The sequence below is a fragment of the Somniosus microcephalus genome, chromosome 14 (genome assembly GCF_052327205.1).
Source record: "Somniosus microcephalus isolate GS21.2 chromosome 14, FLI_Smic_1.0, whole genome shotgun sequence".
In the NCBI taxonomy this organism is placed as follows: Eukaryota; Metazoa; Chordata; class Chondrichthyes; order Squaliformes; family Somniosidae; genus Somniosus; species Somniosus microcephalus.
In genome coordinates, this window is record NC_141000.1 from 9,278,187 (window position 1) to 9,294,192 (window position 16,006).

Below are 16,006 nucleotides of genomic sequence, written 5' to 3' on the forward strand. Positions count from 1 at the left end.
CCCCGCCCGCCCCCAAATGTCCTTTCCAAACTTTTTTTCTCCCACCTCCTGCTACCATGATTCCCCTCCCCACTCAATTATCCCTCCTGGCCTATGCTGACTGACTGTTAATGGCTTCCTTTTCTCAGGGACCGTCCATCTCCCCTTCCAAACCACTCTCATCCCATTCCTAAAAAAAAAAATACACCTTGACTCGCCCATCCTCTCCATCTACCATCCTATATGTAACATTTCTTTCCTCCCCAAGATCTTTGAACACCATCCCCATTTAATTCTGTTCCCAACTCCCTGTTGAAATCCCTTCAGTTGATCTTCTGCTGTTTACAACACAGAGTTGGTCACAAGGCTGACAGCTCATAATCTATGCTGAAAATCTAGAGCAGTAATGGTGGAGTGCAGTATTATTGGAGGGACCATCCTAAAGATGAGAGCATAATCTGAGGTTCCATCTGCCTGTTCCTATCTCATGGATGCTATTTGAAGAGGAGCAGGGAATTCTTCCTGTGTTCTGTCCAAAATTCCTTCAAAACAATTACTTGCTCATTAATTTCATTTCTGTTTGTGGAACTTTGCTGGTGCTGAATTGCCACCCTGTTTACCTACATAACATTTACTGCACTCAAAAAGTAACTCACTGTGTGAGAAGGCACTATATATATGCAAATACTATTCATTTAATAACTTTTTAGAAATGGTCTTAGTTCTGTGAAACAAAACTGAACTTCTAACAGGACAGCCACAAATTAGTATCATGGAATCTTCAGAGCACCCACTGTAACTGCATAACAACAACTTACTTTTATATAGCGCCTAATAAAGTAGTAACACATCCCAAGGTGCTTCACAGGAGCGGAATCAGACTAAAATTGACAACGAGCCAAAGAAGGAGACATTAGGACAGATGACCAAATAAGTTGTCAAATAGGTCAGTTTTAAGAAGCGTCTTAAAGGAGGAGGGAGAGGCGGATGGTTTAGGGAGGGAATTCCGGAGCTGGATGGCTGAAGGCACACCCACCAATGGTGGAGTGAGACGTGTGGGATGCACAAGAGGCCAGAGTTGGAGGAACGCAGAGTTCTGGGAGGGTTGTTGGGCTGAAGGAGGTTACAGAGATTGGGAGGGGCAAAACCATGGAGGATTTGCAAACAAGGATGAGAATTTTTTTAATTTTTAAAAAAAAATCGAGGCATTGCCGAACCGGAGCGAGCACAGTGGTGATGGCTGAACGGGGCTTGGTGCGAGTTAGGATACCGTCAGCAGAGTTTTTTGGATGAGTTCAACTTTATTGGAGGTGGGAGGTCAGCCAGGAGTGTGTTGGAAGAGTCAAGTCTGGAGGTAACAAAAAACATGAGGGTATCAGCAGCAGATGAGCTCATCTTGTACTCATGTGTAACCCATATGGATGTTAAAATTTGCCATTTCATGTCAAGATAATAATATACGTCGAACAGCAACATGTTTTGAGCATGTGCATCTTTGCATTTGTCAACTACTGGCCCTGCTCTGTCACAGATCAAACATTGCCATGCATCAAAAACATTTGAAGTATAGCTATCTTAAACAAAGGAAAACTATGAGAACGATCTATTGGCTGAAAATAACACACACTACTTACTTCACACAGATGATTATTTATTAACTTAACATAGAATAGGACAACAATTGGACTATTCAATAACTTTCTCTCGGCCATTCAGTTTTAATGAATAATCTTCTTTCACCTCTGTTGTGAAGCCACAAAAAACTCCAACAATCCACAGTGTGTCAATTATCAACATGCTAGCACACAACAGAAAAAACAACCCCATCATCAGAAAACAGGAGAAAAACTCACAGCTCATTGACAAAAACAAAAGGTTGGAGTAATCTGGAGAAGTGTCACCGTAATTAACACTCCACTCTAAAGGAACAGAATGTATATCCTGCCCTACTACTCTGGGCAAATGTAAATCAAAAGAAATCATAAGTGTTTGTTCTTTTTCCAATTTTGTTGTTCATATCAATTTACACTTAAATAACAGCTTTAATGCATAAAAACACCCAACGGCACTCTCCAAAAGGAGAAAAAACAGATATAAGCAGGAATTGGAAGAGTTTGGGAAAAAGTTAAAGAATGAACATACATGTTATCGCAGCTCATCACGTCCTTGGGATATCCCAAAGCACTTCATATCCAATGAATTATGTTTGAACAGCAAGTATGCAAATAACAGTGACTTGCACTTCAAGAGGGGTAGGTTTTCAGTAAGATTTTTGAAGTTGGGGAGAGGTGAAGCAACATAAAAGGTTTCAGGAGTGCAGATCTGTGACGGCTGAAGGCTATGCAACAACGATGGAGTGGATGGGGCCAAGGGACACAGCTGTCTAGGCAGAAGAATGGAGGGTGCAAGCTGGGGTCGGAGAAAGGCCACGGAAGGATTTATAGATGAGGGCGAGGATTTTTAAATCAATGGATGGGGAACCAGTGGAGGTCAGCCAAGACTGGGGTGGCAGGTGAGCAAGAGTTAATGAGATAGGCTGCAGATGGAGAAATAACTAAACGTCATTTTCCAAACCCCCTCCAAGGGTTCCGTCTCCATCCAAGGCAACAACTGTTTGTGGGTAGTGCTGCTCAAACTATAGAATAATACGTATATACCCGAAATAAAAACAGAAAATGCTGGAAACACTCAGCAGGTCAGGCAACATGTGTGGAGAGAGAAACAGAGCTAACGTTTCAGGTCGATGACCTTTCATCAGAACTGGTCATCGACCTGAAATCTTCACTGTTTCTCCCTCCACCTGCTGAGTGTTTCCCAACATCTTCAGTTTTTGATTTCACATTTCTGGCATCCGCAGTACTGTGTTTTGCTTGCTTATTGATACCTGCTTGTATGTGGGATCTTAAAAAGCACACTAATCCCTCCCCTCTCCAAGAAAGGTTACACATGGCAACTCTACAGATTGAAAAAATACATCTACATTATGGAGGAAAGTTATAAAATGATGAAACGAAGAGTCCTGTGAATCTCATGCATTAGAAGTGAGTCACTCATGTTGGCTTCAACATGTGACTGAGTGTGGATGGTACTGATGGTTAAACCTGTGTGGAGAAGGGCTGCAACCCGCCTCACTCCGCGATGATAAACCTGCTGCCCACCACTGGCCCGAATCCTTTCTCGCCGCTCGGTCCCTGCCGCCAGCGCGGCCCAATCACCCGCAGGTCAAAGCCCCGGCTAGTGGGCACCGAGGATCGTGGCGCCGTCCCGTAGCCCGCATCAACCGGTTCACCCGCCTCAACCGGTTCACCCGAGGCCCACATCAACCGGTTCACCCGAGCCTTGCCGAGGCCCCGCCACGCCATTACACCGCTGTCGGCCTGCCTCACCTCACCCGCTCCCGCCCGGTGCTCCAGGCCGCCTCACCTCACCTGCTCCCGCCCGGTGCTCCAGGCCGCCTCTCACCCGCTCCCGCCCGGTGCTCCAGGCCGCCTCTCACCCGCTCCCGCCCGGTGCTCCAGGCCTCACCCTCACCCTCCCGGTGCTCCAGGCCTCACCTCACCCGCTCCCGCCCAGTGCTCCAGGCCACCTCACCCGCTCCCGCCCGGTGCTCCAGGCCCGCCTCTCACCCGCTCCCGCCCGGTGCTCCAGGCCTCACCTCTCCCGCTCCCGCCCAGTGCTCCAGGCCCGCCTCACCTCACCCGCTCCCGCCCGGTGCTCCAGGCCCGCCTCTCACCCGCTCCCGCCCGGTGCTCCAGGCCCGCCTCACCTCTCCCGCTCCCGCCCGGTGCTCCAGGCCGCGCGGGCGGACAAACATCAGCCGCTGTTGTTGCGTGTGCCACCACGCATGCGCGGCTAGGCCGAGGAGACGGTGGCCGAAAGAGAAACAAAATGTCGGGCGGGTGAAGATTTTGAATTTGGCGGCGGTGCCGGAAGTGGAGGACAAAGTGCTCTTTGGATGGTGGTGGTGGCGGGCTGCAGGTAGGCTACATTGTTCTGTATGCTCGGACGTAATGGTGCGCGATATTTGTCCCATAAAAGTCGCTAATAACCGCCCTGTAATTCGGACAACAAAATTATAATTTGATTTGTTAAGTTTTATTTAAAGTTTTATTAATTTATAGTCAATTTGTTTATGTACCTATCAAAAGGTGGACCAATATCGAGTGCAGTCTAATCATTGCCACAGGCTTTTCAAAGTACTTACAGGGGAGGCTTATTGCACAAAAAAAATAACCGACCTGTAAGGCCACAGTCAAACCTTTATTAAACATTTCCAGCCCCTCCCATTGACTTAAAAAGAAAGACTTGCATTTAAAGCCATTTTGACTTGTGCTGAAAAATTAACACAACTTTCCTCTATTTAATTGACTACAAGCTTTTCTCGCTTTTTTACTCGCGGTTGTATTTATTTCTGCAATAAAAACAGAAAATGCTGGAGAAACTCAGCAGGTCAGGGCAGCATCTGTGGAGCGAGAAACAGAGTTAACGTTTCAGGTCGATGACCTTTCGTCAAAAGGTCATAGACATAGAAGATAGGAGCAGGAGTAGGCCATTCGGCCCCTCGAGCCTGCTCCGCCATTTAATGAGATCATGGCTGATCATCCAAATTCAGTACCCTGTCCCTGCTTTCTCCCCATATCCCTTGATCCCTTTAGCCTTAAGAAATATATCCAACTCCTTTCTTGAATATATTTAATGAATTGGCCTCCACTGCCTTCTGTGGTAGAGAATTCCACAGGTTCACCACTCTCTGGGTGAAGAAATTCCTCCTCATCTCTGTCCTAAATGGCCTACCCCTTATCCTTAGACTGTGACCCCTGGTTCTGGACTCCCCCGCCATCGGGAACATCCTTCCTGCATCTAGTCTGTCTAGTCCTGTTAGAATTTTATAAGTTTCAATGAGTTTTATAAGTTTCAATGACCTGAAACATTAACTCTGTTTCTCTCTTCACAGATGCTGCCTGACCTGCTGTGTATCTCCAGCATTTTCTGTTTTTATTTCAGATTTCCAGCATCTGTCGTATTTTCTGTTTGTATTTATTTCTGCGTTACCCTCAAATGAGCTTTTGAAAGGTGGAATGGCTGAAGCCCTTTGTGATGAAATGTGTCATTCATCAGACTCTGTAGTTAACTACATATATTGTATTGCCTGCTCCGGTGTCTTACCTTGTATTGTGTATAGTGCACCGCCCCCTTTGTGTGTCGGCTCCGCCCATACCTGGCCCTACTTAAGACAAGCCCAGGCTTGTCTTGTAGCAGAACAGCAGCATGCTAGGTGAAGACACAGGCATCTTTCCTTTGCTAATAAAAGCCTTGTTTTATTCAGTTAACTTTGAGTCTTGAAGTCATTGAGGCGCATCACCCTTAAAGGAGGCATTTCAGGAATACCTCTTAAAATAGCATTACTACGGCTTACCTTTAATTATCTACCTTCCTCAGTGTTGAACAAAATCAATCACTTTTCATTCCACAAACATGATGCACCATGCTGGAACAGGTCAATTTGTGAGAAATTCTTTTCGGTTTGTTAGTGAGTACGCCAGAAGTTTTCCTTTGCCCAGAAAAAAAAAGTTTAGCAACTGAACCCCTCAGTCACCCTTCTGATCTCATTAGCAACCTACATGAAATACACTCGGCGAAGCTATTCTGATACAATTGCTAGGATTAGACCAGAACAATAAGATGCTCAGATCACTTATGCTACTGAACCCAAGAAGGTATCGATGGCAGACCCAAATTTGTAACAATGGACCGAGACTTCATTTGGGAGTTTGTGTTTTACCTTTTTGGCAGCTAGCTGTAAAGTTTGAGCTGGAACATTAGAACTACTGCTGGGTCTTTGAATTTGTCTTCCAAAGGAAATTATTTCTCTCTATGTACCCTATCTAATCCCTTTTATTATTCTAAACATCCTCGATTAAATCACCCCTCAACCTTCTAAATGCAAGCCAAGTTTCTGCAACCTGTCCTAATAATTAAACCCTTTAAACACTGGTATAATTCTAGTGAATCTGCACTGTTCCCTCTCCAAGGCCTGAGGTTCAACGCCCAAAACTGAACACAGTGCCCCAGATGGGCCTTGACCAAGGCTCTGTACAACTGAAGCATCATTTCCTCACTTTTGAATTCCAACCCCTTTTTGAGATAAAGACAAACATGCTTTGTGATTACTATTTATATCTGTGCGCTAGATTTTGGTGATTTTTGAATATGGACACCTAAATCTCTCGGGCTTTGAAACTATGGATGTCTATAGGTCCGGAGCCAAAGGAGCAGGAACTCAGCTAGAGAAACATTAGGACCATGGAAGCTTGAAATGAGATCAGCAATTTCATTTTATTTGAACCTGATACAAGCACTGGTCATTTTAATGAAATGAAGCTTTGGAGCCTCCAAGTTTTGTTAAATTGCCAGTTCAACATAGGTAATGGGCTAGAATATTTTTTTTTTAATGCAACAACAGGCTATTCACTCTGTAATTATAGTACTTTATTTTCTGTAATTCCCCCACCGTTTACTATGTGCATTCACATTAGGCGTGAGGACGTTTTGCTCATGGGCATCTCCATGCTTATTCTACAGGAGGATTCCTTTCAGCGTTGCTGGAGAATTTCCCCCCAAGGAATGTAAAAAATGCTATTTTTACAGTGCTAGTTTTTCCACAATCAGCATTTGATATGCAGCATGTCGACTTCTTTTTAGGTATTCGAGTTGGGTTATCACACCTTTCGAAGCCATTATTTGAAAAAATGTCCAGACCTGCTACTGCTGAGGCCCAGATATCTGAACTGGAGCTTCTGTTCAGCATGTTTCCTAATGAGCTTCTAGTGGATGATCAATTGGCTTTAGCGGATCTCCGAGACTATGTGCAAGGAAAGATGCCGAGCCCACCAACTTCAAGACTACAATTCACTGTACACCTCCGGCTGGATGCTCCTAATGTCAGTATCGCATTAGAAATGTTTATGCAATGTACATGGTTTATGACTGTTTTGAATAATTGTCCATGAAAAGTATTTTTTTTGCCTCCAATGGAATTACTTCTTTTGTTTTCAGGTAGTGTGTGCATTATCTTGTGCCTTTCCCCCAAATTATCCAGCAGTGATACCAGAAATTTCAACAAGGTACAGTACAGGCACTTGTGGTGCCTTTGCACAATAGATTATTTTAAGAAAAAGTGAAGCCATCACTCTGTAATTAGCAGGTTGAAAAGAAACAATTTAAGCAAAGCACATTCAAATTATAGAAACATAGAAGGTAGGAGCAGGAGTAGGCCATTCGGCCCCTCGAGCCTACTCCGCCATTCAATGAGATCATGGCTGATCATCCAAATTCAGTACCCTGTCCCTGCCTTCTCCCCATATCCCTTGATCCCTTTCGCCTTAAGAAATATATCCAACTCCTTCTTGAATATATCCAACTCCTTCTTGAATATATTTAATGAACTGGCCTCCACCGCCCTCTGTGGCAGAGAATTCCACAGGTTCACCACCCTCTGGGTGAAGAAATTCCTCCTCATCTCTGTCCTAAATGGCTTACCCCTTATCCTTAGACTATGACCCCTGGTTCTGGACTCCCCGGCCATCGGAAACATCCTTCCTGCATCTAGTCTGTCCAGGCCTGACAGAATTTTATAGGTTTCGATGAGGTCCCCTCTCAATCTTCTAAACTCCAGTGAGTATAAGCCCAATCGACCCAATCTCTCCTCATACATCATTCCTGCCATCCCAGGTATCAGCCTGGTGAATCTTCGCTGCACTCCTTCCATGACAAGAACATCCTTCCTCAGATAAGGCGACCAAAACTGCACACAATACTCAAGGTGCAGTCTCACCAAGGCCCTGTACAACTGCAGCAAGACATCCTTGTTCCTGTACTCAAACCCTCTTGCTACGAAGGCCAACATACCATTTGCCTTCTTAACCGCCTGCTGCACCTGCATGCTTACCTTCAGCGACTGGTGCACAAGGACACCCAGGTCTCGTTGCACTTCCCCTTCTCCCAATCTATTGCCATTCAAATTTTATGTTGGTATAACTAGAAACTGTTGGAAGATTCAGTTTCAAGTGTCAAATGTTTGTGTTTGCCATAATTCACATGGCAAGAAGCTGCATTTTTGTGAGGAGGAGTGGAGATTTGTTTATTTCATTTGTTTCTTCCTTTTTTCTCTTTTTTTTCTTTGGCTTTCCCTTGTAACTCCCCATATCACGGTCAAGCGGATGACCTGCTCCTAGGTTGTTGCTAATATTGCTCTGTAAGAGGTGGCTGGAAGCTGTGTGGGAATAAGTCAAGAGTGGCCTGCTCTCAAAATCTTCCCCCACCCGCCCCCGGGAAGTGCATGTCCTCTGGTGCCTCCACCTGAGGGCACAGCTGACATCAAAAACTCCAGGCATGAGGAATAAAGGATGCAGATTCTTGGCTCAGTGCGTTGGGAAGACTTATGTATTGTACCATAGAGGCCTGAACTCGATTGCAAATTCCAGGATCATTTTGGCTGTTCCACTATCCTGCGATATAGCTTAATCAATCCCCTTCCCATCTCCCTTTGATAGTTAAAAATGTAAGTTAAGTATATGTAAAAACATCATTTTATCAAATATTCAGGCCGATAGCATTGTTGGAAAAATCCGGTGTGTGTGCGCGTAGGTAGGTGTGTAGCTATGGTACTGTTTGCGATGGGCAGGGAGATGTTGACACGAGGCGAGTGAGGGATGATAAATTTAGAATGTTGTGCTTAATTCAAGTAATGGGACATGATGTTGTTTAACTCCCTCTTTTCCTTAAAGGGTTGACCTTGGTAGTAGGGTAGTCTTGGAGACAAGTCTGTAGCATAAACAACCTACGCAGGTCAGCACTGAACCCCTCCTTGGGGTAGCTTCACTGGGTAATGCTGATGGCTGCCATTGCAAGAATTTCTGTCGGGTCTGCCCTTTTGCTTGCTATGTAGAATTTGCAGTTTTCCATTGTGCAGTGTAAATGGGGTGGTTTTGTTATCAAGGGAACCAGAACAATAGTGGAAGGTTTAAAAAGGAAAAAAAAGCTGCATGCACTGAAATAAAAACAGAAATTTCTGAAAAAATATAACCGGTCCATCAGCATCTGGAAACAGAAAAGACAGGTAAATGTTTGGGGTGCAGTTCCATCATAAGTTCTGTTGAAGTATCTCTGTCCAAAATGTGTATCCATTATTTGTCTTTCCACATGTTGATAGATCTGCTTTATATTTCAGTATTTTCTACAATTATGGAAGGAGCTCAGTAATAAAAAAATGAGCATAAAAGAGGCTGTTGCCTTCCCTTTTCCCTGGAGCTGAGTTGAAAGAATGCATTCAGTTGACTTTTCTGTGTCTTGAAGTCCTGTAAACTAGATATCTTCAGTTCAAAGTAACCGACACGTTCTATTTTCCAGGTCAGATGCTTTATACAGAACACAGCAGGCGCAATTAAATACGGACCTTCATGAATTTCTAAGAGAGAGCTGTTGTGGTGAGATATGCGTATTGAATGCAATAGAGTGGATCAAAGACCATGCAGCCACTTACATGAGCAAAGAAACTATTCCGCTTGAAAAGAGACAACCTGCTAACAGAACCAGAGATGCAATTTGTACCAGACTCTGGATCTACAGCCACCACATCTACAACAAAGAGAAGCGAAAGAATATTCTGGAGTGGGCAAAAGAGCTTTCACTTACTGGGTTCAGTATGCCCGGCAAGCCTGGCGTGGTTTGTGTGGAAGGGATACAGGGTGCATGTGAAGAATACTGGGCAAGGTTTGACTTTGATTCATTATTGTTTCTTCAGAATAAGTACAACAACAACGTGTATTTATGTAGCGCCTTTATCATAGTAACACATCCCAAGGCCACTCACTGGAGCATTACAAAACAAAATTTGACACCGAGCCACATAAGGAGATATTAGGGCAGATGACCAAAAGCTTGGTCAAAGAGGCAGGTTTTAAGGAGTGTCTGAAAGGAGGAAAGAGAGGCGGAGAGGTTTATGGAGGGAATTCCAGAGCTTAGGGCCTTGGTAGCAAAAGACACGGCCACCAATGGTGGAGTGATTAAAATCAGGGATACTCAAGAGGTCAGAATTAGAGGAGCGCAGATATCTCGGAGGGTTGTGGGGCTGGAGGAGATTACAGAGATAGGGAGGGCCGAGGCCACGGAGGGATTTGAAAACAAGGATAAGAATTTTAAAATCGAGGCACTGCTTAACCGGGAGCCACTGTAGGTCAGCGAGCACAGGGGTGATGGGTGAATGGGAATGGTGCGAGTTAGGACACGGGCAGCTGAGTTTTGGATGACCTCAAGTTTACAGAGGGTAGAACGTGGGAGGCCAGCCAGGAGGTCAAGTCTAGAGGTAACAAAGGCATGGATGAGGATTTCAGCAGCAGATGAGCTGAGGCAGGGGCGGAGTCGGGCAATGTTCTGGAGGTGGAAATAGGCGGCCTTAGTGATGGCGTGGATATGTAATCAGAAGCTCATCTCGGGGCCAATTATGACACCAAGGTTGCAAACAGTCTGGTTCAGCCTCAGACAGTTGCCAGGGAGAGGGATGGAGTCGGTGGCTGGGGAACAGAGTTTGTGGCGGGGAACGAAAACAATGACTTCAGTCTTCCCAATATTTAGTTTGGAGAAAATTTCTGGTCATTCAGTACTGGATGTCGGACAATTTAGAGACAGCGGAGGCGTCAAGAGAGGTGGTGGTGTGGTAGAGCTGGGTGTCGTCGGCGTACCATCAAGAAGTCCATCAGAGCACAGGATAAAATATGAACTTCGATTCCTCACTATAGTTTTGGGGAATAGAGATGTGATTATTAAATTTGCCTCTCCTGGGCCCCAAGAGATTTGCTTTTCCCTCCCTCCCTACCCTGGTTACCATTTGCAGAGAAACACTGCTATTTAGGTTAATATAATTTTCCAGTCCGGACTCTACTGTGGTGCTTTTGTGTTTTATTGTATTTATACACAACACACACATTTCGTTGATGTCCTGTGACGTTGCTTCCAGTTAAAAGGTAAAACTATTCGGGGCTTGAGACACCTATTTCTGTCTCCTGAGCTCCTCCTCCACAACTCCCAGGTTGCATTTTCTCCAGACCTTATTGTCCAGCCTTGAGCCTGACTTTGGACCGGAAGTCTCCAACTGGACCCACAATTCCTACACTCTGCTCCACTGCTCACACGCCTGAACTCAGCCACACAGCGAAGATTCACCAGGCTGATACCTGGGATGGCAGGAATGACGTATGAGGAGAGATTGGGTCGATTGGGCTTATGCTCGCTGGAGTTTAGAAGAATGAGAGGGGATCTCATTGAAACTTATAAAATTCTAACAGGACTAGACAGACTAGATGCAGGAAGGATGTTCCCGATGGCCGGGGAGTCCAGAACCAGGAGTCACAGTCTAAAGATAAGGGGTAAGCCATTTAGGACAGAAATGAGGAATTTCTTCACCCAGAGAGTGGTGAACCTGTGGAATTCTCTACCACACAAGGCAGTTGAGGCCAACTTATTAAATATATTCAAGAAGGAGTTGGATATATTTCTTACGGCTAAAGTGATCAAGGGATATGGGGAAAAGGCAGGGACAGGGTACTGAGTTTCGATGATCAGCCATGATCTCATTGAATGGCGGAGCAGGCTCGAGGGGCCGAATGGCCTACTCCTGCTCTAATCTATGTTTCAAGAGTGGCACCACAATCTTCCCGTTAACCAACAAGGATATAAGAAAAAATAAACTCCCCCCTCAACTGGGTTTCTCTCTTTCCACTTCTCCCAGCAGGATCTCCCTTGTCTCTCTCCCGCTCCCCCCATGAAACAGGAAGTCTCTCATCCCAGAACAGTGTTCTCTGCCCTCCCACCCCCCCCCCCCCCCCCCAAAAGGGTAACAGAGTCTCTTTCTCGTTCTACCACACACAGGTTCTTTCCCTCTCTCTTTGCCACCACTGAATAGGGCGTATCTTTTTTTCTGTCTGGCACTCTTTTTAAACAGGACATTTCCTTTTCCACTCCCCCTTCCCCCCACCCCCCCAGAAAAAAAGGCCAGTTTCTTCCTCCTCTTTCAGCAACAGGAGATCTCTTTCTCCACAACCCTTTCAACATGGTCTCTCTTATCATAACCCCCATCCAACATATTTTCTCTACCCTTTTTGTTCTGCTACTCATAAGTGGATATCTCTCGCCCTCTCGCGTCTCCCCCTTCTCCTAAACAGGGTGTCTCTCAACTTCCCCCCACCCCACCCCAAGAGATAATAGATCCCGTGCTCAAGACTGCTCCATAGACTAAATAGATTTTTTAAAAGCTACCTATAAAATAAACACTCTCAAGCTGACAAGTAAAAGCTTATAAAAATATCATTTATTTCTAGCTGACTGTCCCCTCCCATCCTATTACCCTACTTCTCCTTGCTGCTTTCTCTCTCATCTTACTTTATTACATCATTTTTCTTCTCCACTCCACACTTACCTCATGATTTGATTTCCGATAGACTTTTACTTCTGGTCTCGTTGCTACCTTTTCATTTCTTTTCCTCAACCATTATTAAAGCCAGTCTTCATTCCCATACAACGCAGTGACTGCAGGGAATCAGAGTTCAGCACTGGGTAGCAACAGAGACTTAGGGTAATGTTTCTTTTTGCCTACAATATCCTCAAACCATGTATTGATAACTATTTACTGTTTGTGGGATAGTTTTACAAAGGTATACTACAATAAATATACTCAAATCATCAACATTAAAAAAAAGTCTAAATATTTGATTCCACACTCTGCAGCATCCCTGATTGCCATTAGGTGGTGCTGCACATTGCAGCTCCAAATCTGATGCATAATTCTTATAGGTAGTAATCTCTGGATTACTCCCAGTGCCCAACGCATTACTGGCACCTGGCTACCGACCATAGAGCACATATACCAGAAACGCTGTTTACGGAGGTCACAGTCCATCATCAAAGACCCTACCCACCCCAGCCACAGTCTGTTCGCCCTCCTGCCATCTGGGAGACGCTACAGATGCATTCGCACCCGTACGACCAGATTTAGGAACAGCTTCTTTCCCAGGGCTGTCATCCTACTGAACTCCACAAATAAACTCTAAAGCCTGCACATCTGCCAATGCACTTTATTATGGTTATGTTAATGTATTACAAGCCAAATGTATGTTGAATGTTTAAATGTCTTAATCTAAATGTACACTCTCGGGAGCTGCAAGCCTACATTTCGTTGTAATGCACTTGTGCACTAACAATGACAAAGTTGATTATGATTATGATTATGAGTATAGGAATAGTAGGATAAAACAGGTTAACATGTGGTTGGAGAAATGGAGCATGAGGAAGGGCTTCCTGGGGCATTGGGACCTGTTTAAGATTGATGGGTTGCACCTCAGCAGAGCTGGGACCAAATGGTAGGCAAGAGATAGAAGAGCAAATTTGAAGTCAAATTATTGAAAGATGCAAGAACTATAGAGTAATGATAATGGGGAACTTCAATTATCCTAATATAGACTGGGATAGTAACCGTGTCAAGGACAAAGAATTCTTGAAATGTGTACAAGAGAACTTACTTGATCAGTGTGTTTCCAGACCAACAAGGAAGGAAGCAGTGCTGGATCTAATTCTGTGGAATGAAATGGAGCATATTTCAGTGGACGAGCATTTGGGGAACAGTGATCATAATATCATCAGGTTTAGAATAGTTATGGAAGGAACAATCAAGTGTAAAAATAATTAACTGGAGGAATGCTAATTTCAATGAGTTAAAAAGGGATCTGGCCCAGGTGGATTGGAATCAAAAATTGGTAGGCAAAACAGTAATTGAACAATGGGAGGTCTTCAAAGAGGCGCTAGTTTGTGTACAGCGTAGACACATTCCCATGAGGGGGAAAGAAAGGGCATCCAAATCTAAAGCTCCCTGGATGACTAAACATAGAGATTAAAATGAAACAGAAACAGGAGGCTTATGACAAATAAGGTTCATAATATAGTAGCGAAACAAGCTGAATACAGAAAGTATAGAGGAGATCTAAAAAAGGGACTAAGAGAGGCAAAGAGAGAGTATAAGACTAGATTAGCGGCTAACATAAAAGGGAACCCAAAGGTCTTTTTATAAACATATAAATAGTAAAAGGATAGTCAAAGAAAGGGTGGAGCCAATAAGAGACCAAAAAGGAGATCTTGTGAAGGCTGAGGTACTAAATGAGTGCTTTGCATCTGTCTTCACTAAAGAGGAGGATGCTGCTAGTGTAGTAGTAAAGGAGGGGGTAGTAGCGATATAGGATAGGATAAAAGAGGTACTTAAAAGGTTGGCATTCCTCAAAGTAGAAAAGTTACCTGGTCCGGATGGGATGCAACCTAGGTTACTGAGGGAAGTAAGGGTGGAAATTGTGGAGGCTCTGGCCACAATTTTCCAATCCTCCTTCGATATGGGGGTGGTGCCAGAGGACTGGAGGATTGCAAATGTCACACCGCTGTTCAAAAAAAAAAGGGAGAGGCATAACCCTGGCAATAACAGGCCAGTCAGTGGTAGGGAAAACTTCACTCTAAGGCAAAATTTATTGGTACTTGGAAAATTTTGGGGCTAATAAATGAAAGTCAGCACGGTTTTGTTAAAGGCAAATCATGTTTGACTAACTTGATTTGAGTTCTTTGATGAAGTAACAGAGAGGGTTGATGGGGGTAGTGCGGTTGATGTTGTGTATAGGGACTTTCAAATGGCTTTTGGCTTTGGTACTTTGAGCAGGGGGAGGGGGGAGAGCATAGTGCCTGGCCTGAACTATGATGCTTTCCCAGATTGATATGGCTAAGACTGGGAACTAAGTGGTGTGAACATCATAGGCATAAATGCTCAAACCAACACTGTAATATGCTGTACCACCACACCACCTGTTCCGTATCCTTCTAACATATTTCCATTTCCTTGCAGAGTAAAACAGTTGACCTGGAAGCGGATTCTAATCCGTCACAGAGAGAACGCTACTTTGGACATCATGAATGTTGATGTGGATGCTGCAATGCAAATGTTTCGGAAGTTCACAGAATTTGAAGAAAAAATATTTGATGTACGTGGTAACAAGGGAAATCATATGGATCTGGGGCAGCTGTACCAATTCTTAAACGAAAGGGAATGTGGAGACATTTTTCAATTGTACTTTGGTGTTGAAGGAAAAACTTCTTAAATCATTTATGCATTCACTTCATTGTTTATTTGTAACGGGAAAAAAAAACAGCTTTGTTTAAATGTGCCATGTTATGCTGCGAATGTCATACATTACTGTATTACAACCCAGTATCCTAACCAGCTACAGAAATTAAAAATCAAATTGAATTTTTTAAAATCCTAGTTAAATGAATAGCTTTTAAAAATCTGATTTGTTCAACCAGGAATCTGAAAATACTCCTGACTGTTTTTAATGTTCCTTTTGTTTGTCTTGTATCAATTTAACAATCTTCTGGTTGTAATCCTTTACAGACTCCTATGATCAGAGATATCCAGTAATGGTTATAGTAGGTATGTTGGTCAGTGAATCAATACTAGTGAACAAGTTGCACATATTAAAAAAAAACACTGAATGTAGTTGCTGCCAAAGAAAACCCCTCACTGAAGATCAAACTTAATGAGGGAATCGTGACAATTCTTAGTACAGGGTACTGGTAAAAGGAACTATCTTCAATTAATTGCTGTTAAGGACAGTAACGTTTATGAATGGTAATGATTAGAAGAAAAGCTGTAATGATTGTAGAAAAGTCCCTTAGTCTCATCGCCCAGAACACCTGTGTAGGATATGTAGAAACTTGCCATAATTATTCTATTTCAGAATAGCATTACATTTTTATTATTTATCAACAAATCAGTTTATGGACCATTTTTCAAAAGCACTTGTAGAATTTATAGATTGATAAATAGATACTTCTTGTAATAAAACTGATGCTGAATTTGCTTTAGCAGCATTCTCAATAAGTGACTTGTTTTGGTAAACTTTGTTTCTTCTGGAAATTCTTGTGCAGTGGACTAAGTACATGG

The 16,006-nt window shown here is 43.7% G+C and overlaps 2 protein-coding genes across 3 annotated transcripts in view; one reads left to right on the forward strand and one right to left on the reverse strand.

Annotated features, from left to right (window-relative positions):
• Positions 1 to 3,827, reverse strand: part of usp16 (ubiquitin specific peptidase 16) — a 65,393-nt gene extending 61,566 nt beyond the window's left edge. Inside the window, exon 1 of one of the 2 annotated variants that reach the window (XM_086006208.1) lies at positions 3,746 to 3,827. The gene's annotated coding sequence lies outside the window, so the exon portion shown is untranslated. Of the gene's footprint in view, positions 1 to 2,121; positions 2,228 to 3,745 lie in introns of those variants that run through there. The other variant, XM_086006209.1, reaches the window with a different exon arrangement.
• On the forward strand, positions 3,650 to 15,320 carry rwdd2b (RWD domain containing 2B). Its single transcript, XM_086006212.1, has 5 exons — positions 3,650 to 3,957; positions 6,682 to 6,920; positions 7,036 to 7,103; positions 9,388 to 9,750; positions 14,909 to 15,320. The coding sequence occupies exons 2-5, from the start codon at positions 6,729 to 6,731 to the stop codon at positions 15,159 to 15,161; spliced, it is 876 nt and encodes a 291-aa protein (XP_085862338.1). The 5' UTR covers positions 3,650 to 3,957; positions 6,682 to 6,728; the 3' UTR covers positions 15,162 to 15,320.
• The last annotated feature ends 686 nt before the right edge of the window (positions 15,321 to 16,006 follow it).

Bases quoted from the DNA above. Each gene is read 5' to 3' on its own strand.
- rwdd2b (XM_086006212.1), top strand. From the start codon at position 6,729: ATGTCCAGACCTGCTACTGCTGAGGCCCAGATATCTGAACTGGAGCTT. The intron at 6,921-7,035 runs GTCAGTATCGCA...TTTTGTTTTCAG, and splicing joins TCCGGCTGGATGCTCCTAAT to GTAGTGTGTGCATTATCTTG. The intron at 7,104-9,387 runs GTACAGTACAGG...TCTATTTTCCAG, and splicing joins ATACCAGAAATTTCAACAAG to GTCAGATGCTTTATACAGAA.